Source organism: Onychostruthus taczanowskii, unplaced genomic scaffold (genome assembly GCF_017590055.1).
Source record: "Onychostruthus taczanowskii isolate IOZ18803 unplaced genomic scaffold, ASM1759005v1 scaffold40, whole genome shotgun sequence".
NCBI lineage: Eukaryota > Metazoa > Chordata > Aves > Passeriformes > Passeridae > Onychostruthus > Onychostruthus taczanowskii.
Window position 1 is genome coordinate 4,386,730 of NW_024501460.1, and position 22,564 is coordinate 4,409,293.

Here is a 22,564-nt window from a genome sequence, read left to right on the forward strand (position 1 = left end):
GTAAATGTTTTTTTTTATTTTTTTTTCTTTCTTTTTTTTGGTCATCTCAATAATAACTGTCTTTAGTTCCACTCAGAAATCTCAGAATAAAGTGAACAGGAACTTTCATTGCAACCTCCCTGCCAGACATACCTTCCCAGAAAGGAGATATGAATATTGTGTTAAAAAAAGCAAATGAAAGAATGTTGATATAAGGTTGTTAACCTCTCGATCAGATCTGTCCTTTCCACTCTTGCTGCACCACCACTGAATGCTACAGAAAGAAGAGCCTAACAAACTACAGACTGGCTTAAAATATGTAACTGTAGCCAAAGAATGCTAAATTAAAGGAAAGCGTTTCTCCTCTAGTGAAAGTTGGGAGTGATATGGAAATCACCCTGCTGAATCCAAATAGAGTTTCACCAGTGAAAAGTGAGGGAAAAGAGAACAGCCGGGAAGTAACACGCGCTACCATTCATTTTTCATGGCTGTCTCTTGTAAGCAGTAAAGGTATTTGCAATGAAGCAGGACTAGCAAAATAAATCCTTGCACAGGCAGTGCAGCAATGGCATTTTGGAGTTCTAGCGTGTGCACTCGTCAGTGCTACAGTACTGAATTGTTCTTATTATATAGCAATAAATAGACATTATCATACAACTGTATTGGTAACTGGATGTGTTCTAGCTGCAACTCATTGTAACTAACTTACCTATGCACACAACAAACCAAAAGTCAAAGAACTAAAACTAAGAACTGGCAAAGTAATAAACAAAACATCTGTAGAATGCAAGTTTTTCATTTATTCAGTGGTCCTCTAGCAACGGGTCTGACTTTCCTAAGCTGAGCACTCTGTGCTCTCTAGGATAACCCTAACTCTCTATGGCCACTTATAGATATGCTTGATATAAAAAAGCCTGCCTTTTCTCATCTGCTGTTTATTTACTATGTATGTTTAATTCCCACCCTTTTGCAATCTAATTATGTACTATCCATAAAATTAGGGCTTAAGTTCTAATACAACATACATGACAGGGCTTCTGCATCAATTTCTGAGTCACTGGCATCCATAATGAGACCAACAGACTTAATACAGCCACTCCACACACACAGACAGGTCATCACCAGCTGTGCTTTGTGATGGTGCTGTACCATACATCAGCACTGCTTCCTTCAGTGACTCTGACTGCTGCCTGCTTTTCAGTCCTGTGAACTCCCAGACAAGGAGATAAATGGAGAAGTCTTCATGATTACTGCACTCGGCAGAAAGCCCTTGTCAGACTTGATGTGCACAGATTGCTGGTGCAGCTGCATCCATGAGAACAGGCATTCCCCAAGCCAGGATTCACAGCTGGCACCCTGCCTACAAGATCTTGACTGTGCTCACAGCACCAGGGCAAGCAAAAGGTTAAAAAGGTAAGAGGAGAGGAGAGAAGACCAATGTTGCTTGTCATGTATCTCTGTCCCCCTGCCAGCAAATGTCAGGGATGGTTCTATAAAAGATCGTGACTTAAACGCCAAAGCCTCACACAAGCTAGAAACAAACTCAAAAATTAGCAACAGGACATTTCCCACTCCTTGAAATGGTTTTACAGCCCTAGTTATATGCAACTAGTTGGGGAAGGCAGAACCTGAGTGTATGGGGTATAAAGCAATTCACTTCAGCTTGTTTTGCGTCACTGAGCAAAGCAGGGGTTTATCAGCACAGAACTGTTGGGTCAATAGAGCCAGCACCGACCCATTTACAGCCCTCAGTGCAAACGGGAGACATTGGTTTTAGTCCTGCTGCTCTCTTCAAGGAGAGTCACCACTAAAAGTGTTTTGGTTTTTTATGAAGAAGTTCTTCGCTTGCATTTAAAAGCCTTTTAGAAGTTAAGACACCTCAGGGAGGAACAGCAAAAGGAAACTTGCAGACTCGCGCACCTAGGGAATCCCACCGCGAGCGGCCTCACGGCAGCAGTCCGGTCCGAAGGCGGCCCCGAGGGAGCGGGGCCGGGGGCCGGCTGGACCCGCACCTACCCGTATCCGTCGGAGGCGTAGTCCCCCCCGTAGGTCTTCTGGTAGTAGTAGGTCTTGTGGGTGTGCGTGTGGGTGGTGCCGCCGCCGCCGCCGCCGCCGCCGCCCCCCACATGGGAGCTCATCTCGTAGCGCAGGTCGGTGCCCGACTCTGCCCGCGCCATGCGGCCCAGCGTGTTGATGCGCGGGTGGGAGCCGCCGTTGATGCTCATGGCAGCGGGGGAGCCGCCCGGGGCGACGCGGGGCGAGGGGCAAAGCGACGGGGACACTGGGCCGGACCCGACGGCAGGAAAAGCATTCACGGCCGGCAGCGCCCGCCGCGGTGCCGCCGCTCCCTCGCAGTCCGCCGAGGGCCGGGCAAGGGCCGGGAGCCGGCGGTCGGGGCGGCCCGCAGGTGAGGCAGGGCAGGAGCGCCGGGCGGGCGGCGAGGGCTGCTGGCGGCGGCGGCGGTAAGAGCAGCTCACGGCAGCAGTCCGAAGGCGGCCCCGAGGGAGCGGGGCCGGGGGCCGGCTGGACCCGCACCTACCCGTATCCGTCGGAGGCGTAGTCCCCCCCGTAGGTCTTCTGGTAGTAGTAGGTCTTGTGGGTGTGCGTGTGGGTGGTGCCGCCGCCGCCGCCGCCGCCCCCCACATGGGAGCTCATCTCGTAGCGCAGGTCGGTGCCCGACTCTGCCCGCGCCATGCGGCCCAGCGTGTTGATGCGCGGGTGGGAGCCGCCGTTGATGCTCATGGCAGCGGGGGAGCCGCCCGGGGCGACGCGGGGCGAGGGGCAAAGCGACGGGGACACTGGGCCGGACCCGACGGCAGGAAAAGCATTCACGGCCGGCAGCGCCCGCCGCGGTGCCGCCGCTCCCTCGCAGTCCGCCGAGGGCCGGGCAAGGGCCGGGAGCCGGCGGTCGGGGCGGCCCGCAGGTGAGGCAGGGCAGGAGCGCCGGGCGGGCGGCGAGGGCTGCTGGCGGCGGCGGCGGTAAGAGCAGAAGTCCCGTCCCGTCCCCTCCCCGCCGGCAGAGGAAAGGCGAGGCCACACCTTTCCGTGGTGGTTTTAAGCGGCGCTCCTGGGCGTGGAGCCGCGCCTCGCCTGCGTCCTGCGCGCCTCCTCGGCGGCCGCCCCGGGTTCCTGCGCGGCCCCGGCCCCCGCCCCGCCGCGGTGTCGCTCCCCGGCGGCCGCCCGGGCAGCGCAGGGCTTCTGTCCCCGTCGCACCGGTGTCTCCAGCACCTTTCCCGGTGTGCTGCCCTCAGGAGTCGCCAGCGGAGGTTGGAGTCCGCTGGAAACTCCCTCCCGACCTGTGCCAGCCCTGGGATGCCCGTGTCTGTGGGCTGGCTCTTGCCCTGGAGTTGCGGCCCAAGCCGCGGAGCATGGAGCGGCTCGTCCGAGGGCTGGGAACGCTGCGGGGAGGAGGGACGGGGCCAGACTGCCCTCCATGCCAAACACCTTGGTGCCTCTCCGGAAAGAACCCGGCACCTGAGCAAGGCAGCGCTGGGTAAATCGGCACCATTCCGTCGAGGATGTGTCTGTTCCACTGGCAGCTGCCCTCTGCCCTGCACATCACAGGGTGTTGATACACGTCAGGAAAATGACCTGCGTGTTTCATCAATTCCAAAATACACAGGGTCCCACGTTTAGGAGGGCTTTGGGCACTCCAAGCCCAGTGTATTTCTGAAACAGGGCTGAAACTTGTGCCCCAGTGCATGAAAGGTTGGACTAGTGCCATGTGCTGACTGCATTTGTGCATGAGAAAGAAGATATGCAGAAACAGGCATTTAAACTTGTCTTTTCCCCTCAGATTGTCTTGATTCCTCCCTTCTGGTGCTGTGAAAGTTGTGTTTAACTTTCAAATAGGCTGTATCTTAGGAGACAAAGTAATTTTAACACATCCATGGTGTACAGGGTGCTGGCAAAGGCATTTTACTGTCGGATGCCCAGAGGGGCCTTTGTTGCCAGCCAGTGACCATCGGATTAGTCTCAAGTGTCTAGTGAGCACCAGTTCTTAGCTAATTTCAGTGGCACTGCCTCAGCTGGTCTGGCCACTTGTCCATGGTGTTGGAAAACAAAGATGGCCAGCTTTTCAGAAGCAGCAGTCACTCGTGAATAACCGTGCCAGGCTTTTCTGAAATAATCCTGAGGCTTTCAACCTGATGTGTAGTACATGAGCCAGCTGTATCAGCCACCTGATGCTCTGCCACAGCACGCCTGCTGGAAGTTTTTTAAATTTGTGTGGGATTACCAGCAGGCCACACCATGCATAAATTCTTGGGCCTGTTTTGTCTTTTCTGCACTCCCCATTTTCCTAGTATTCTAAATCCAAGAGATAGGTCATAGGACAGTAAGAAAGAACTAGATAAACGTATCAAAGGATAAGACTTCCTAAACTATTCAAGAGAAAAGCGAACTAGTGCAGTTTTCACCACTGAAGCTGCCAGGACTCTGTGGGCACAGGTCACATGAGAACCTGCCCTGCTGCTGGAGGTGATGGGCAAAGTGTGGCACAGAGGAGCCATAAGAGCTCCTCCAAGCAAACGTGGGGTTGCTTGGTCCTGAAGGACATCCTGGTGGCACCGCCCCGAGCTGTAAAGAGCACTACGAAGAGGGCAGAATGCAAGGTGGCTTATTATATGTGAAGTCATGCAGTGACTTTTATATTGTAATATATATGCTGCATTATATGTAACGTGAATCATTACATATGAGTGAATATATATATGTATACAGATATACATATATATTTGTGTATATATGTGGATTTGGGATGCTGTTTTGAATACAGATTACATCTGCACGATTGGATGGTTTGACATTACATTTCAAAGCCGTAAGGGAGCAGAATACAGAACGAGGATGAGTAAGAAAAACAAATATAGAGGCTTAATGCTGTAAAGAAGGATGGAAAAAAGTAGAAAGCAGATGTAGAATAGACAGGAAATGCAGAATAAGGGAAACTTGAACTTTGTGCTTTGATACTCCAATCCAAACTTTTTGAAACGTAAATACAGATTTCTGAATTGGTACCACCAATATACATAAAAGTCAAATTTTTGCATGGTGGTGTATCAAGCCAGGTATTAGTATTCAGACATACAAACATGAAGCTTTTTTTTTCCCAGCAAGTCCCTTTGAAAGCTGTCTATTCATATTTATGCATATTTAGAGATCCAAAAGTATTACACTGATTTGAGGTTCTTGCTGAATTTTAGCACCACCTCCAATGAGCCCCACCCTTCAGCTTGGACTGGTGTGCCAGCTCAGTGAGACACACCATTATCTGTGATAGAGACAGCGTGTGCGTGATACACCCAGAGGCCTGGATGAGTCACTGCTACCTGGACATGCAGAAAAATCCTTAAATACATAAATAATGACTGGGTTCTGGTGGTCCTACTTGCACAATTAGCCCCACTGAAATGAGAACGAGAGGATAAGACTGAGATGGTACTGTGAGCAGCTAGATGTTTTAATAGATAGAGAAATTGAATACATAAATACAAATAATTAAATTTGCTGAAGTAGTCAATGCTTCTTGGGTGCTTACCCTAGCTGGACTCAGTTATCTTGAAGCAGGATCAAGTCACATAGATATTGCTTGAAATGCATGAAAATATCAGTGTAATAGATGGATGATCCCGCACAAATCTTGCTCCATTATTCCTGGAAAGCCCCAGTCCTGACGTACCTAAGGCCACTTCCCAAGTTCCTTTACTTTTTTTGGTATCAAAGAGTTTTTGAGTGCAAATGGCCAGTAAACTGCAAACTGCAGTCTCGTGGTGTCCCTCCCCATGGCAGTGGGATTTGAAGTAGCTGACCTTTAGAGCCCTTTCCCACTCAAACCAAACCACGACTGCATGATTTTTCTCCCAAGGAAAACTACATGCAGGAGTGGATAAAATGCAGTAATTTGGAGTTTATAGTTCATCTCCTTTAGCAGAGTTCTGTCTCCTGAGGTAAGGATCTATTAAAATTGTGTTGATCTTAGGAGCCCCTCTTTAAGCAAGCTAGCCTAAAGGAGATATAATATTCCCTACAGGCACCTGAACCCACGCTAGAGCTGGGGTCCCTGCTGCAGCCCTGTTTCCTAATGTGCCTCCCTTAGAATTGCAGGCACCATGAGGATATCAGGAGACAGCAGTTCCAAAGAGGCAAAATGTCAGCAGCTGATGACTGCTTCAGTAAGCAGAGGGAATATCCTTTATACATAATATTTGTACTAGGCATATCTGTTTAATAAAAGGCTCCTTTCCAACTCCAAACAGTGGACCCCTAAGTCTGTTTTAGGCTTAGGCTGCTGGATAGTGGGTCTTCACTCAGGACACTACCTGAACTGAGCTTAACACGGTGTGTTTGTCCCTGTCTATACCAGGGAAACTTCTGTATTTCATTTAAGATCTGAATTCCCAGGGGCACACTGAAATTCCCCTCAATGGCTTGTTAATTCATTGCTGTTGGCAGTAGTTGCCAGCCCCTCCTATTTCACGTGGCCTCTTCTGAGCTTATTTAACGGCATCCTCTCTTTAATGCCCTCCTTGCCTGCATAGAAACCAAATAAATTTAAAGTAGCTGAAACACATTGATAACCAGTGACACCTGACATTGAATGTACAAATCTGAATTTGACTTGGTAACTGATTTCCATTATGGTAGCTTGCAAAAAAACCAGCTCTGGCCTTCCAAACACATCAAATCATCCAGGTAAACCAGTACATGACTCTTGTGTTCCTAACTCCTACAGTTTTGGGCAGTAAGGACAAGTTTGCACGTGCAAGCCACTAATCTGGCTATGTGGCTTTGTAAGATGCTTGATATGCACCACCCCTGCTGTGCAGGGGCTGCCTGGGAAGAGGCAGCTTGGGCTGAGTGGCAGCATTCACAAAGTCCATGTTTGTGATGATGTGAAATGTCCTGGACATTCCCACTTCCTCCCTTTGCTCGAGCAGAATCCTCCTCAGAAAACTCACAGTTAACACTCCGGAGTCTGAGCTGTTCTATGCACGTGAAGAGAGGCTGGTGCCACTAGGAAGCAACAGCAGGCACGGTCCAAAATGTCATTAGTAACAAACTGAGAGGGCTCAGACAACTTACTCAGCTGTATCCCTGTCATGGGGAAGATATATCTTAAATGCACTCAGATAGTGTCTAATTATGGGCGGATTTACAGGGTCCTGCAGCAAAATGCACTTTAAAATGTAGATGTATGTCCCAGTGAATGTTTGGAGAGTTTTTGGAGGGCAAGGTGCGATTGATACAAGGTGCTCACTGTGAGCCTGTGTCCAGTCAAGTCCAGGACTGCCTGCCGAGAGCTGTCATTTCCAGGTTCCTGAACAGCCACTGTGCTCCTTTCAGACAATCCCTGGAATATTAACACCTCAGTCTGCGAGGATGTGTCTGTTCCCCTGGCAGCTGCCCTCTGCCCTGCACATCACAGGGTGTTGATACACGTCAGGAAAATGACCTGCGTGTTTCATCAATTCCAAAATACACAGGGTCCCACGTTTAGGAGGGCTTTGGGCACTCCAAGCCCAGTGTATTTCTGAAACAGGGCTGAAACTTGTGCCCCAGTGCATGAAAGGTTGGACTAGTGCCATGTGCTGACTGCATTTGTGCATGAGAAAGAAGATATGCAGAAACAGGCATTTAAACTTGTCTTTTCCCCTCAGATTGTCTTGATTCCTCCCTTCTGGTGCTGTGAAAGTTGTGTTTAACTTTCAAATAGGCTGTATCTTAGGAGACAAAGTAATTTTAACACATCCATGGTGTACAGGGTGCTGGCAAAGGCATTTTACTGTCGGATGCCCAGAGGGGCCTTTGTTGCCAGCCAGTGACCATCGGATTAGTCTCAAGTGTCTAGTGAGCACCAGTTCTTAGCTAATTTCAGTGGCACTGCCTCAGCTGGTCTGGCCACTTGTCCATGGTGTTGGAAAACAAAGATGGCCAGCTTTTCAGAAGCAGCAGTCACTCGTGAATAACCGTGCCAGGCTTTTCTGAAATAATCCTGAGGCTTTCAACCTGATGTGTAGTACATGAGCCAGCTGTATCAGCCACCTGATGCTCTGCCACAGCACGCCTGCTGGAAGTTTTTTAAATTTGTGTGGGATTACCAGCAGGCCACACCATGCATAAATTCTTGGGCCTGTTTTGTCTTTTCTGCACTCCCCATTTTCCTAGTATTCTAAATCCAAGAGATAGGTCATAGGACAGTAAGAAAGAACTAGATAAACGTATCAAAGGATAAGACTTCCTAAACTATTCAAGAGAAAACCAAACTAGTGCAGTTTTCCCGAGCACCACTGAAGCTGCCAGGACTCTGTGGGCACAGGTCACATGAGAACCTGCCCTGCTGCTGGAGGTGATGGGCAAAGTGTGGCACAGAGGAGCCATAAGAGCTCCTCCAAGCAAACGTGGGGTTGCTTGGTCCTGAAGGACATCCTGGTGGCACCGCCCCGAGCTGTAAAGAGCACTACGAAGAGGCAGAATGCAAGGTGGCTTATTATATGTGAAGTCATGCAGTGACTTTTATATTGTAATATATATGCTGCATTATATGTAACGTGAATCATTACATATGAGCGAATATATATATGTATACAGATATACATATATATTTGTGTATATATGTGGATTTGGGATGCTGTTTTGAATACAGATTACATCTGCACGATTGGATGGTTTGACATTACATTTCAAAGCCGTAAGGGAGCAGAATACAGAACGAGGATGAGTAAGAAAAACAAATATAGAGGCTTAATGCTGTAAAGAAGGATGGAAAAAAGTAGAAAGCAGATGTAGAATAGACAGGAAATGCAGAATAAGGGAAACTTGAACTTTGTGCTTTGATACTCCAATCCAAACTTTTTGAAACGTAAATACAGATTTCTGAATTGGTACCACCAATATACATAAAAGTCAAATTTTTGCATGGTGGTGTATCAAGCCAGGTATTAGTATTCAGACATACAAACATGAAGCTTTTTTTTTCCCAGCAAGTCCCTTTGAAAGCTGTCTATTCATATTTATGCATATTTAGAGATCCAAAAGTATTACACTGATTTGAGGTTCTTGCTGAATTTTAGCACCACCTCCAATGAGCCCCACCCTTCAGCTTGGACTGGTGTGCCAGCTCAGTGAGACACACCATTATCTGTGATAGAGACAGCGTGTGCGTGATACACCCAGAGGCCTGGATGAGTCACTGCTACCTGGACATGCAGAAAAATCCTTAAATACATAAATAATGACTGGGTTCTGGTGGTCCTACTTGCACAATTAGCCCCACTGAAATGAGAACGAGAGGATAAGACTGAGATGGTACTGTGAGCAGCTAGATGTTTTAATAGATAGAGAAATTGAATACATAAATACAAATAATTAAATTTGATAAGACTGAGATGATGCTGTGAGCAGCAGAGTTCTCCTATCTTACATGTTTTAATAGATAGAGAAACTGAATACATAAATACAAATAATTAAATTTGCTGAAGTAGTCAATGCTTCTTGGGTGCTTACCCTAGCTGGACTCAGTTATCTTGAAGCAGGATCAAGTCACATAGATATTGCTTGAAATGCATGAAAATATCAGTGTAATAGCTGGATGATCCCACTTAAATCTTGCTCCACTATTCCTGGAAAGCCCCAGTCCTGACGTATCTAAGGCCACTTCCCAAGTTCCTTTACTTTTTTTGGTATCAAAGAGTTTTTGAGTGCAAATGGCCAGTAAACTGCAAACTGCAGTCTCGTGGTGTCCCTCCCCATGGCAGTGGGATTTGAAGTAGCTGACCTTTAGAGCCCTTTCCCACTCAAACCAAATCACGATTGCATGATTTTTCTCCCAAGGAAAACTACATGCAGGAGTGGATAAAATGCAGTAATTTGGAGTTTATAGTTCATCTCCTTTAGCAGAGTTCTGTCTCCTGAGGTAAGGATCTATTAAAATTGTGTTGATCTTAGGAGCCCCTCTTTAAGCAAGTTAGCCTAAAGGAGATATAATATTCCCTACAGGCACCTGAACCCACGCTAGAGCTGGGGTCCCTGCTGCAGCCCTGTTTCCTAATGTGCCTCCCTTAGAATTGCAGGCACCATGAGGATATCAGGAGACAGCAGTTCCAAAGAGGCAAAATGTCAGCAGCTGATGACTGCTTCAGTAAGCAGAGGGAATATCCTTTATACATAATATTTGTACTAGGCATATCTGTTTAGTTTTAATAAAAGGCTCCTTTCCAACTCCAAACAGTGGACCCCTAAGTCTGTTTTAGGCTTAGGCTGCTGGATAGTGGGTCTTCACTCAGGACGCTACCTGAACTGAGCTTAACACGCTGTGTTGGTCCCTGTCTATACCAGGGAAACTTCTGTATTCGATTTAAGATCTGAATTCCCAGGGGCACACTGAAATTCCCCTCAATGGCTTGTTAATTCATTGCTGTTGGCAGTAGTTGCCAGCCCCTCCTATTTCACGTGGCCTCTTCTGAGCTTATTTAACGGCATCTTCTCTTTAATGCCCTCCTTGCTTGCATAGAAACCAAATAAATTTAAAGTAGCTGAAACACATTGATAACCAGTGACACCTGACATTGAATGTACAAATCTGAATTTGACTTGGTAACTGATTTCCATTATGGTAGCTTGCAAAAAAACCAGCTCTGGCCTTCCAAACACATCAAATCATCCAGGTAAACCAGTACATGACTCTTGTGTTCCTAACTCCTACAGTTTTGGGCAGTAAGGACAAGTTTGCACGTGCAAGCCACTAATCTGGCTATGTGGCTTTGTAAGATGCTTGATATGCACCACCCCTGCTGTGCAGGGGCTGCCTGGGAAGAGGCAGCTTGGGCTGAGTGGCAGCATTCACAAAGTCCATGTTTGTGATGATGTGAAATGTCCTGGACATTCCCACTTCCTCCCTTTGCTCGGGCAGAATCCTCCTCAGAAAACTCACAGTTAACACTCCGGAGTATGAGCTGTTCTATGCACGTGAAGAGAGGCTGGTGCCACTAGGAAGCAACAGCAGGCACGGTCCAAAATGTCATTAGTAACAAACTGAGAGGGCTCAGACAACTTACTCAGCTGTAAGCCTGTCATGGGGAAGATATATCTTAAATGCACTCAGATAGTGTCTAATTATGGGCGGATTTACAGGGTCCTGCAGCAAAATGCACTTTAAAATGTAGATGTATGTCCCAGTGAATGTTTGGAGAGTTTTTGGAGGGCAAGGTGCGATTGATACAAGGTGCTCACTGTGAGCCTGTGTCCAGTCAAGTCCAGGACTGCCTGCCAAGAGCTGTCATTTCCAGGTTCCTGAACAGCCACTGTGCTCCTTTCAGACAATCCCTGGAATATTAACACCTCAGTCTCTGGCAGGGTTAAAAAAAAAAAAAAAAGCCTTTGAATTCATCAAGAGGAATGAAGCTTAGGACTGCACAATTCCTTCTATACCATGCAAAAGTAGAGGGTGTGGTAAGGGATGTGTCAGCCTTGTCAAACCTGACTGACTACTCAGACAAAAAGTTTCAGGATGCCTCCCTCTTCAGCTTCAGGTAGAGGAGACCAGCATGGGACATTGTTTTCCCAGCATGGTCCTACCATGACCCACAGAGCATGCACGCAGTATTTCTACACAGCTCCTCATTTCATGTTGCTGCAAGTGGAGCATTCAAACAGTGACTGTACAAGGTAAAATATTTAATGTGACATTATTATTGTTCCTTTAAAGTCTCACTTCACCATTCTGTTTCTTTTACCAACACCTGGTGATGTTTGCTAGAGCTTGAGAAGTTAACATATCTCAAGATACTTAAAAGTGCTGAGAGCAATAGAAGGCTATTTCTGACTAATTATTCTTTAGTAGCTGGACAAAAATCTTGGATCAAGCCACATCCCATGCATGCAAAATGCTTTCATTTATGAATCATTTTAATAAAATATGAACTTTTGTCAAGGGGCATCTGTCCCTCATAATTGGTGTTAGATACCACAGAGCTGTTCAACCACACAGCACAAGGTGATAAGTAGGACAGCAGAAGCTCTCAAGGGATCTTTACACTTGCTTCACACTGGGGCTGCTCTAATTAACACCCAGGTGTCTTCAAGCCCAAGGCAATAAGGAGCACCATGATTTTATTGACACCCATCCCTTTCTTCTGCTTGTGCATTCTTTGAAATGAAAGTGAAGGATCAAATGGGAGCCTCTACAGTTGCCCTGTAGACACCCAGGGTTCCCCCTCATTAGAGCAAATCTTCCATCAGCAAGGTTGCACATCGTAACAGATGTTTGTCATCCCAACATCTCAAATAACTGGGTTATGGCACTGTCCTGAGGCACTGATAGCCTTATTAAAATGTTACCACCATAATTTAAAATACCTTGTAAGAGGGAATACCAGATCAGAGCAGTTATAAAGGTTCCGAGCATCTTTACCAACTTAATGGAGAAGGGAAGGGTAAAACTTTATAAAAAGATTTTCATGCACATCTCTCCTATGCTGAGCTTTTATGTTATATACAAGACTGTGGAGGATAATGGAGAATTGGATCTAATATATGTAAAGGAATGCAAATTAACTACTTTGCACTAGTTTTTGCAAGCAGACCTGTCATTTCATGTTGAATGTGTGGGTCATACCACAACTACTTTGATAACAACCAGGGAAAGTAAAGATTCAGTTCTTTACTGTGCCAGAAGCTCTGCTTCTCACAGCCGAGGAGTGGAGGTGTCATCCTTAAAGGAATATTTTGTTCTCCAAAGCCCTGAGGCTATGGAGGGCAATTTATCTTCTGGTAGAATTGGAAACCTCTTTACCAAGATACCTAATGTACAAATTCCAGATGTTATCGCAGTGTTGTGTGCTCCAGCTGTGCATGCTTGTACATCCAGCCAGCAAGAGCTCACCACACCAAAGGGACCTTGTGCTACTTGGCAAAGGCAGCTTTGAGAATTGATGGGTGCAAAAAAGCCTTTTCAAATAAATAACTTCTGAAATTGACTTCAGAAATTTTCCTAAGAGTCCTTTTTATTCTCATAATTCAACAGGGGGTTTTGTTACTATCAAGTTTGCAATACAAATGAGAAAATAAAAGAAAAAGGGGCAGCCTTGTCTCTCACACTTCCCCCCCCTTTAACACTCTAATGACAAATTTAGAAGTGAGAAGTTGGAAGTCAGCCTCTCTCCTCGCTCTAGCTGAGTCATGTTGATCAAAAAGGGGAGCTCTTTTATTCCAGCTGTATTTTCCTCCATTATAAAAGCACAACCATTGCTAGAACTCATTTAAACCTTGAGCAGTTCTCATCAGAGGGACCAGAATACAGCAAGGCAGTCACTGGGGATCATGAAACATCTGCGATTTCCACAGCTTTCAAGATGTGGTGATGTAAATATGGAAGTGTTCTCCAGTCTACACCGAATTCCAGTGCTACCTAAGTTTCTCTCAGACTTGCAGTATTCTCCTCCTTCTTCTCCTCCTCACTTACTGCTGTAGTTCTGCTGCTCAGCATTCAGGAACTGCTGTGCTTTGCTTCCTTCCCCCAAACACATACACGAACCTTGTAGTTCAAATAGCAGAATCAATTGCATTTAGTTTTCTGCCTTCTCATTCTCTGCTCCATGTAATTATAAAACTCTGATAAAGAGACCAGAGAATTAAAGTCCTAATATGATGAGATGCTAAAGAAGCTACTTTGCATCAGTGTTTTCTTCCCAGCTCTCCATCTGATTTGGATGTGTGGGTATCTACGATATCTTCTCTGTGTAAGTAGGTCTGAGTAAGATATGTAGGAAATAAAGCTATTGTTTTGTTTCCTCTTTTTCTGTTTAGATCCACTTCTATGCTAGGGTGATTTAGGTCCTTTTAGGAAACATCACCTGGTTCCATAAAAATGCTAATTTATTTGCGTGATTAGCAGCATAAGAACCAGCAAGGCTGGCACCTGTGTTGAGTTTGCATGGTCTGAAGTAGCAGAGGGGCTGCAGGGGTGGCTTCTATGAGAAACTGACAGAAGTTTCCCCAGAACCAGTGCCAGACAGCTCCAGGACAGACCCATCACTGGCCAAGGCTGAGTTAGTCAGGAGTGATAGTAACACTTCTGTGATAACATATTTACATATTTAAGAAGTATTGCATATTTAAGAACATATTGCAGAAGTAGTTTGCAGCCAGAGAAGAGCAGAGTTAGAATATGTGAGAAGAACAGCCTTACAGACACCAAGGTCAGTGGAGCAGGAGCTGGAGGAGGTGTTCCAGGAGCTGAAATTCCCCTGCAGCCTGGGGTGAAGATCACAGGGAGGCAGCTGCATTCCTGCAGCCCATGGAGGACCATGGGGATGCAGAGATCCACCTTCAGCCCATGGAGGAGACCCACGCAAGAGCAGGTGGACGCCTGTGAGCCTGTGGGAAGCTCCCTGGAGCAGACTCCTCCTTCCACCTGTAGACCTGTGGAAATAGAAGCCCACACCAGGGCAGGTCTCCTGGGAGGACTTGTGACCCCGTAGGAGACCCTTGCTGGAGCAGGCTGTGCCTGAAGGACTGCACCCTGTGGAAAGGTGACCCATGTTGGAGTGCTTTGTGAAGAACTGTTACCTTAGAATGGAGTCACAGTGGAGAAGTTCATGGAGGACTGTTTCCTGTAGGAGGGACCCCAAGCTGGAGCAGGGGAAGGAAGTTGCTCTCTGAGCAGCAGGAGAAACATCCTGTGATGGCCTGACCATAACCCCCATTCTCTGTCTCCCTGTGCCACCACAGCAGAGGAGGTAGAAATGGGAAGGAGGAAGGGATGCAGGGAAGGTGTTTTAAAGATTTATTTTACTTCTCATTATCCTGCCTTGATTTTGTTAGTAATAAATTAAATTAATATCCCCAGGTTGAGTCTGTTTTGCCCATGATGGTATTTGGTGAGTCATCTCTCTCCTGGTCCTTATCTAAACTCATGAATCCCTTCGTTCTGTTTTCTCTCCCCTGTCCACTTGTGGAGGAGAGTGATAGAATGGCTTTGGTGGGTGCCTGGCATCCAGCCGGAGTCAACCCTCTACATACAAAATTACTTTGATGAGAAACAAGGAATAAAAATTATTACTTTGTGTTAACTTTTTTGGCATAGCTCTGAGCTTCTGTGCTGGCACTGAGGGGTCAATAGTTTTATTTTTTCTGCATGGATTGCTAGAAAATTACCTCCTAATTGCATTGTAGGAATCCAGAGCAGCTCACTGTATAAATGCCTCCTATGCTTTGTGCATAGCTTTGAGTGATCTAAGTGTGCTCAAGTAGGGTTTAAAACACCTGTGAACAGATACTATAAAACCTCACTCAGTATGAAAGTTGTATGTATGTATGTACATAATGCACTGTACATTATTTCCTTCAATATAAGCAAAAATTTCACTTGCCCATGCCACTCTGCTAAATGTAGTATGAGTTTAAATTAAGAACAAGTCAAGTCCTGCCTGTTGCATGACTGGAATGGCCTCACTTCCAGGACAGACTCTAGCCACATCCTTGAAAAAAGTTTTGTCTGCAAGAAAGCAATAAAATAATAATTACGAACTGGACTGCTGTGTAGAGCACTGAACTTTCTTGTGCTTTTGTAGCTAATGCACCTTGTTGATGCAGACAAGAAAAAGAGGAAGCACAACCTGGCTCTTCTGGGGGAGGCAGGAGCACTCAGGGCTTCTCCACCTTTCCGTGAGCTGGGCAAAGGGCACACGGGAGGTGGTACACTGGAAATGAGAGAGCCACTGTGCCCAAGGAAAGCTCTTATGCAGAGGTGCTGGGCAGGAGGAGGAAGGGGCTCTCATGTCTATTGGACATATTTAGCTGTGGAGTTTGCCTGCAGAGCTCAGCAGAAGCCTGTGCTGCTGCAAGGAGATGCTTCACACCAGTTGCAGGACCTCACAGTTGTCCTTGTCAAATGTCATGAGGTTCCTGTCGGTGCCTTCCTCCAGCTGCTCTGGCAGTTCTGCCCTGGCACGTGTCAGTCGCTCTCCTTTGGTGAGTTTGGTGACAGCTGCAGGCTCGATGAGGTTGCACACTGTCTCCACTTTCACATCACTGACAAAGATATTAAATTGCCTGAATAGATCCCAGAGGAATTCTGCTTATAAAAACCTCCAGGTAGAATATGAACCCTTTAAGCTCAAAAAGCAAGGCAGTCTTACGCCCACCTACTAATCCACCTGTTCAGGCCAGAATGTTCCAGATGTTCCAGCCTAGATACAAAGGTGCTCTAGGAAATCATGCCTAACTAAGTTAAACTCAGAGCAGATAACAACCACTCTTCTTCCCTTATCACACAGAGTAATCAGTTTTGTCAAGCAGGGGAAATTCCCAGTCAATATTAGGGAAAATAAGTTTACCATGAGGGTAAACACTGGAGCAGGTGCCTAGGGAGGCTAGGGAGTCTCCACCCTGGAGATACTCAAAATCCAGCTGGGCAAGACCCTGAGCAACCTGCTCTACCTGGACCTACTTTGTGGAGGGGTGGGTTGAGAGACCTCTAGAGGTCCTGCAAAGCCTGTGTGATCTGATATAACAACCTTGGTAAATCCATGTTGACTATTCCCAATCCACACCTTCTCATTCATGTAACAAAGCTTTTGCATTTACCACTGTCCCTCAAAAAGGTTTGCTAGCAGCACGATCCCACCACACCTACCCTGGAATGTCCTCATTCCAAAAGACATAAATCACCTTCTTTATTATTCAGTAGCATGCACATAAATTCTGACAAACTCAGTAGAGACCCTGGTACTTCTGCCTTTTGGGTAGACAAAGACAAGGTTTTTCCTAGGGCATGTTTTTTTAAAATTTATTTCTTGTTGCTGGATCATAGCAATTAGGAGAAGGTGAAGCTGTCAGCATTGGTTTTGTAATGGAAGAATAAAGGACATAGATGTGTCCAAGTGTTAGTGATATTCACATTCAAGCATGCTAAAACATTAGAGCTGATCATAATTTTGCCAGTAACAATAGTGACAAAATACTTTCCAAACATCTCCTCTGTATTTTGACATCTCTAAGAGGTGCCAAATTATCCAAAAAACTAATGAGATGAGAAAACATAACAGCTATGCTAACATTAGAAATGTAACAAGCAGAAAACAATGCAAAATTCTTACGAGTAAATGGAAAACAAGCTCATTTACAGTTGAAGATTAATGTTCATTGCTTACAACAATATGTTGTAAAACCATTAGACATCATCCTTAGGACACATCCACACTATCATTGCGGTTTGCTCCCTCTTTCACTCCTGGGCCACTGATTGTCCATACCACTTATATGCTGGTTTGCCCCCAGGCTTCTACACTGAGAAAATCAATTCTCTCCCTCCCAGAGGGCACAAAATTCTCAGGTCCCAGCTCCAAGGACACAAGATGCTCCACTGCCTAGGTCAGACTTTTCTTCCCGAGGCGGTCAGGGTTTACTTCCCCAGCAGGCCATGGGTTGTGTAGGCTCGCTCGTAGTCTCTCGTCATACTGAGACATTCATTTTGTTGTGTTGTTTCATCTGGAGCAGGTGTGCTGCTTTCTGCAGGGCTACTGGAAGGCTGCTCCAGAGGAAACTGTGGATACCGTCCTTCTGCGAAATAGTCCACAGTGGGTTTAGCAACAGATCCCCAGGAACATCAGTTAGGATTTTGTGTACGCTGGCTGGCTCTGTTCGGTTAAACTCACTCTGAGCCAATTTTGTGGTAAAAAAACACCCTATTTCCTCTAGAATTCTCATGCTACTAGTAATGAGAGGGATCACCTCTGTAGCAGCAGCAGGAGTTTTCCTTTAAACCGTTTCAGATTTCAAACAAATATTTCAGATTTCTGTCACAAAACCTGATTTCCTGTATGTTTGCTGCAGGCTGGATCCTTCATGCATGAAGATGTTGTCCTGGCATCATGTCTGTGAGAGGTCTGTGGCTTAAGATAATACAGATTATATATACAGTACTGCATGCAGAGCTACTTTTAAATAAACACACAAAAAGTCAGACCTAGGGGTTTCCCAGGATTTTCATGTTCTACATTGCTATAATCTCCCTTCTAGCTTCACATGTCCTCAAGAAAATCAGGTTTTGCCTATCAAATTGACTGATGGGTGTATTCTATATACACTACCACATATTTCATGCATAACAAGAATAAAAACATCCCGCTCCAGAAGAGCAACTGCATTCATTCATTCGTTCGTTCATTGGTTTGCATTTCCTTCCCCTTAATCCCTTTTTTTCTGCAGACTTTGGCAAGTTTCCACAGCCGGAAACCCCGTGCAAAATTTACACCAACATACTGAAAAATCCACTGCTGTGTGCCTTGTTTTTGATGGGAATAGCCCATTAGGGTGCTTGTTCTGGCACGCACGATACGATTTTTGCACCAGCTAACAAGTTTTTATCTAGCACGCAGAACTTATTCAGAAGGTATTACTTCTGCTGGGACTAGAGGCAGGAATGAGTCACATCTCCTTAATACGCATGAAGTGCCCTGCCCCAAGGAGTGCCTCTGTTTTCCTCCCTTCCCTGTCTCGCGCTCTCTCTCTCAAGCTTTAATTGTCTTGAGTTATAATGCTTTTGAGAAATCACTCTTAAAATTATGACTCCTGTTAAAGTTAATTAGACGTGAACACCAGCCAGGAGAGCAGGGATAGTTTCATAATTGTTATTCTAGCTGAAACCAGGAGGATTCCCTGACCACAGGAAGTTCAAAGGACCAGCAGCAAAAGGAGGAGATAACCTTTGTTTCCAGAGAACACCGGCTTAACTTGGGATGCCAGCGGATTTATGACAGGAGCTTCGCTCTAATTACTGTTTGGGGTGGAGCCTCTCACAATGATAAACAATAGGGTTTCTACAGGGCTGAAGTTTGTAACAGCACCACATATTTAGGCACAGGCGTGTTATAGCAACATGCATTCAGTGTAGTTTAGAGTCTTCTTTCCCTGGAGCTGGGTACCGCCCTAAAAGAGGATCCCCCATGTGATCCATTTGGGGAAAAAATATGCTTTGTTGAGGTCACATTATTTTAACAAGCAAAATGTAGTCAACTTTACAAATTTACAAAGCCAGAAGACATTTGAATCTGTGTCATTTAAGAGAGAAAGGGAACTTATTATAGATGATATTTATCTATATAAAAATAAAGTCAAAGCAAACTAATAATCTAAACCTGCAACAGGACAACAGTAATTGTAAGACTGTACTCAAAAACACCCTGTGGCAGGATTCCCATTGACTTTATTGACTAAATTCTCACCCCACAGATTTTTCTTAAGCTGCTTCAAACATAAAAGTAATTTCAAAGTCCTTTCAAAGATGAATAATGTTCTTTTTTTTAAGCATCAATGGCGTATTTAATGATTTATAAACATGCACAGCAGAGCTTTTGCCCAGAAGTCACCAAAGTCTAGGTAAAATAGAGCTAGAACAGACTCAGAGTAGCATAGCAGCTACCTAATATAAACATTGATCATATATGCAGACTTACAAATATGGAGGTGGATGGAGAAGCATTTCAGATGTCGCCGTTTAAAGGGTTCATGCATATACAGAAGGTTTTGGAAAAAAGAGAGGAAGGTCATATGACTCAGGGTGAGGATGAAAGCCAATTCTGTTAGAAGGCACCAAGCTGGGTTCTGTAAACACGTGGTCTAGTGTGGGCTATGGTCCGGAGGGAATCTGGAGCAGCCTGAGAGCAAGATAAGGGAGGAATGTGTGAGCAGATACAGAGACAGGGGTCAGGAAGGGCATCGCTTGTGAAAGCAAGAGGCTCCAAACTCAGTGCAGAGAGACTGGAAAACCTGGAGAGAGGGAGTGTGAGGGGGCAGCATGGCAGGAAGGAAGGCTGACTTCAGCAATAGAGGCACCTAGGATAATCCATGATGTGAAGAAAGGACTTACAAAAGTACAATTTTGGTTTTTCCTGCCATTTTTAAATACCGATGATTTCTGTTGAAAGAATATATTTTATCATTTTGTTAATGGAATCAAGAAAAAATTTCTGCGTATGACTTGCAGATCTTACCTCTCCAGATCTATTGACGTTAACTTTCTCTTTAATATTCCAAGAAGAAGGCTGGTCACTTCTGGCAGAAAAGAGCAACACAACGTATTTCTGCATAGAATATGCATGTTTTCTATGAATGTTAAAATTTTTTTAGCAGAGGGCAGATTGGCCCTGTAGTAAGGATTTACTTCAGTAAAACTGTGGTACATTGTAAGCCTTGGCAGCAAAACCTTGTAAGGTAACATAGGAGATTCAGGACCAGTGCAGGCATGGATAGGCACAGGGCTCAAAGTGGACTTTATCGCTGCTTGACACCCAGCAGGTTTACAGAGACCCAGGATCCCATGGCTCCCACAGCCTGCAAAAATGCAGCTTGTCCCTCCAGCAGAAGAGAGCGGGGAAATTCATCCAGCTGTGGACTGCCAGCCCTACCACTGCAGGAATCTCAGTTTGCTTCAGGTAAAGTGTATTTTTCCACACCTTCTTCTCATCTGTGAATGCCCTCAGACACTGTCAGAAGGTCAGCAAACCACTACCAATCACCTTGTAGGAAAACAACAAACTTGATAAAGGAAAACAATAAACTCGATAAACAGATGGATATGCCAGCACAAGGTGGCTGAAAGAGATGTAACAGAGAGCATTTTCTAAGTGTGCTCTATCCTGCATACAGCCATAGCTTAAAACAGTGGGCTACCTTTCACAGAGATGAAATTTTTAAGCCAGAAGGAACTGGTTTGATAATATAATTGATCCCTAGCACAGGGCAAACTATGCTATCTCACCTTGTAAATCTAATCTTTTATCAAACGTACATTTTGTGGCTGAGTTAAAGCATAACTTTTGGAAAGATAGGCAATTCCACTTTTACTTCAGATGACTTTATGTCGGGTGGTTAAGGGCTTCAAGAGGGAAAAATTGTCTTCAAAGGATCATTTTGGATCACAAGCTGGCAGTTTGACTTCCCCTTATCCCTGGATTATCAAATAGTACGAGAGCACTTGAGTCCTACCCTGCTATGGGAGAATTGGCACCTTGTATGGGACCAGCTAGGAAAACTTAGGTGGGAAAAAAGAGACATGACAAAGGTGGAGGTGGAAAGCTCATCTGTCTTTCCAGCTATATTAATTGGTCTGACAAAAGATTTTTAGTCAAACAAACAAACAAACAAACATTTTTTTCTCTTTTACCCTTAAATCATCGCAGCTACTACAGTTCTACGCCTGCATTTGACCTCAGAAAACAGCATACTCAAAAAAATCTCCTGCAACAAAAGAGAAAACCACAGTGAAATAACAAATTATATTACACCCCCCTTGTGTGGCTCACAGCCAGGTAGGATGGTCTCAAGGTCTGTTATTAAGCAGAAATAATAAACATTTGATCATATAGGTGCAAAATGATGGCCTCAAACAAAGAGAGCAAGCACTCGTGCGCATGCTGTCCATCTCCTGACTCACACGTGCAACACTGGAATGTGTTACTTTCATAAAATATGCCTTTTATCTTGCTGCAGCTAACAGCAGGTCTGTGGTTAGGAATTTTTCAGGCATGCTTCATTCAAGTGGTGCTGCCTCAACAGAGAGCTGCTATGCCTTTCCCCTCCCCTCACAGCCCTGCCAGGCAGCATATCCTGAGGGAAGCCTGGCACAGTAGAAAACTGGCTCTTGCTAAACTTACCTCCTGAAAAGAGGAGGGGTAACATGGGGCATGGCCAAAACCAAGAAGTCCTCACAGTGGTCGTGTTGCAGCATGATCCCTTTACCTCCAGGAGCTCTGACTGAAACAAGCAGTATTGGTACGAGAAAAGGACATTCTTTTCATCCTCTGAAGTAGCACTCCATGCTTATGGTACCTTGGAGGACTTAGCAGAAGATCAGGTGTTGTCTGACACCAGCTAGGTATTCTTATATCTAAATCTCTTGACTTAGACTAAGAAATCTAAGTGTCCATCCACACTGCAGGCAGAATTTTTAGTTCTTTCACTTATGCACAGTAGAACCATGGTCTCCTGAGATGCAAAAGAACTGCAGGCTAATTTTAGTGACTGGCAAATAAGCTCAGTTTGTAGAAGCATGCTGCCTGGAGAAATATTTGATTTATGTAGAAATAGGTTTATTTCTAACATAGAAGGATTTGACACAGAAACTCCTTTTTTGGATTATAGAGTTGTTATATTTATAAACTGCAATCTCATCAAAACAATTACCTTCTTTTCACAGCATATTCCTTTCATGGTCCCTTTTGTTATATCTGTCATTTTCACACATGTCCTGAGGAGCTGGGAAATACAGGCAGGCCTCCACAACCCCCAACATATGAAATGAAAATATCCCAGTCCTCAATAAATTCGTTTGAGTTCCAGCTAATTAAAAGGCATAAGAAGAGGGTAAGGATCTGGCCCTCTGCCCCCTTTTGTGTCACCTGGGGGAGCTGAGGCCCCTGCCCCACTCTCCAGGCTCCTGCAACTTGCTTGGGAGGTCCAAGGAGGACAGTGGTCTCTCTCTGCTACTTGAGATCCTGGATGCTAATCTGAAAATCACCGGATTCACCCACTGGACCAAGCACATCTTGCATTTAAATCCGTTGATATCAGTAGCAGTGCACAAGTG

At 45.3% G+C, this 22,564-nt stretch overlaps 1 protein-coding gene across 3 annotated transcripts in view; it reads right to left on the bottom strand.

Annotated features, from left to right (window-relative positions):
• Positions 1 to 19,488, bottom strand: part of LOC121340460 (desmoplakin) — a 56,284-nt gene extending 36,796 nt beyond the window's left edge. Inside the window, exon 1 of one of the 3 annotated variants that reach the window (XM_041413233.1) lies at positions 19,434 to 19,488. In XM_041413233.1, the coding sequence (XP_041269167.1) occupies positions 19,434 to 19,459 (26 nt within the window). In that variant the 5' untranslated portion in view covers positions 19,460 to 19,488. Of the gene's footprint in view, positions 1 to 1,995; positions 2,294 to 2,518; positions 2,852 to 19,433 lie in introns of those variants that run through there. The other 2 variants (XM_041413234.1, XM_041413232.1) reach the window with 2 other exon arrangements.
• Between the last annotated feature and the right edge of the window lie 3,076 nt (positions 19,489 to 22,564).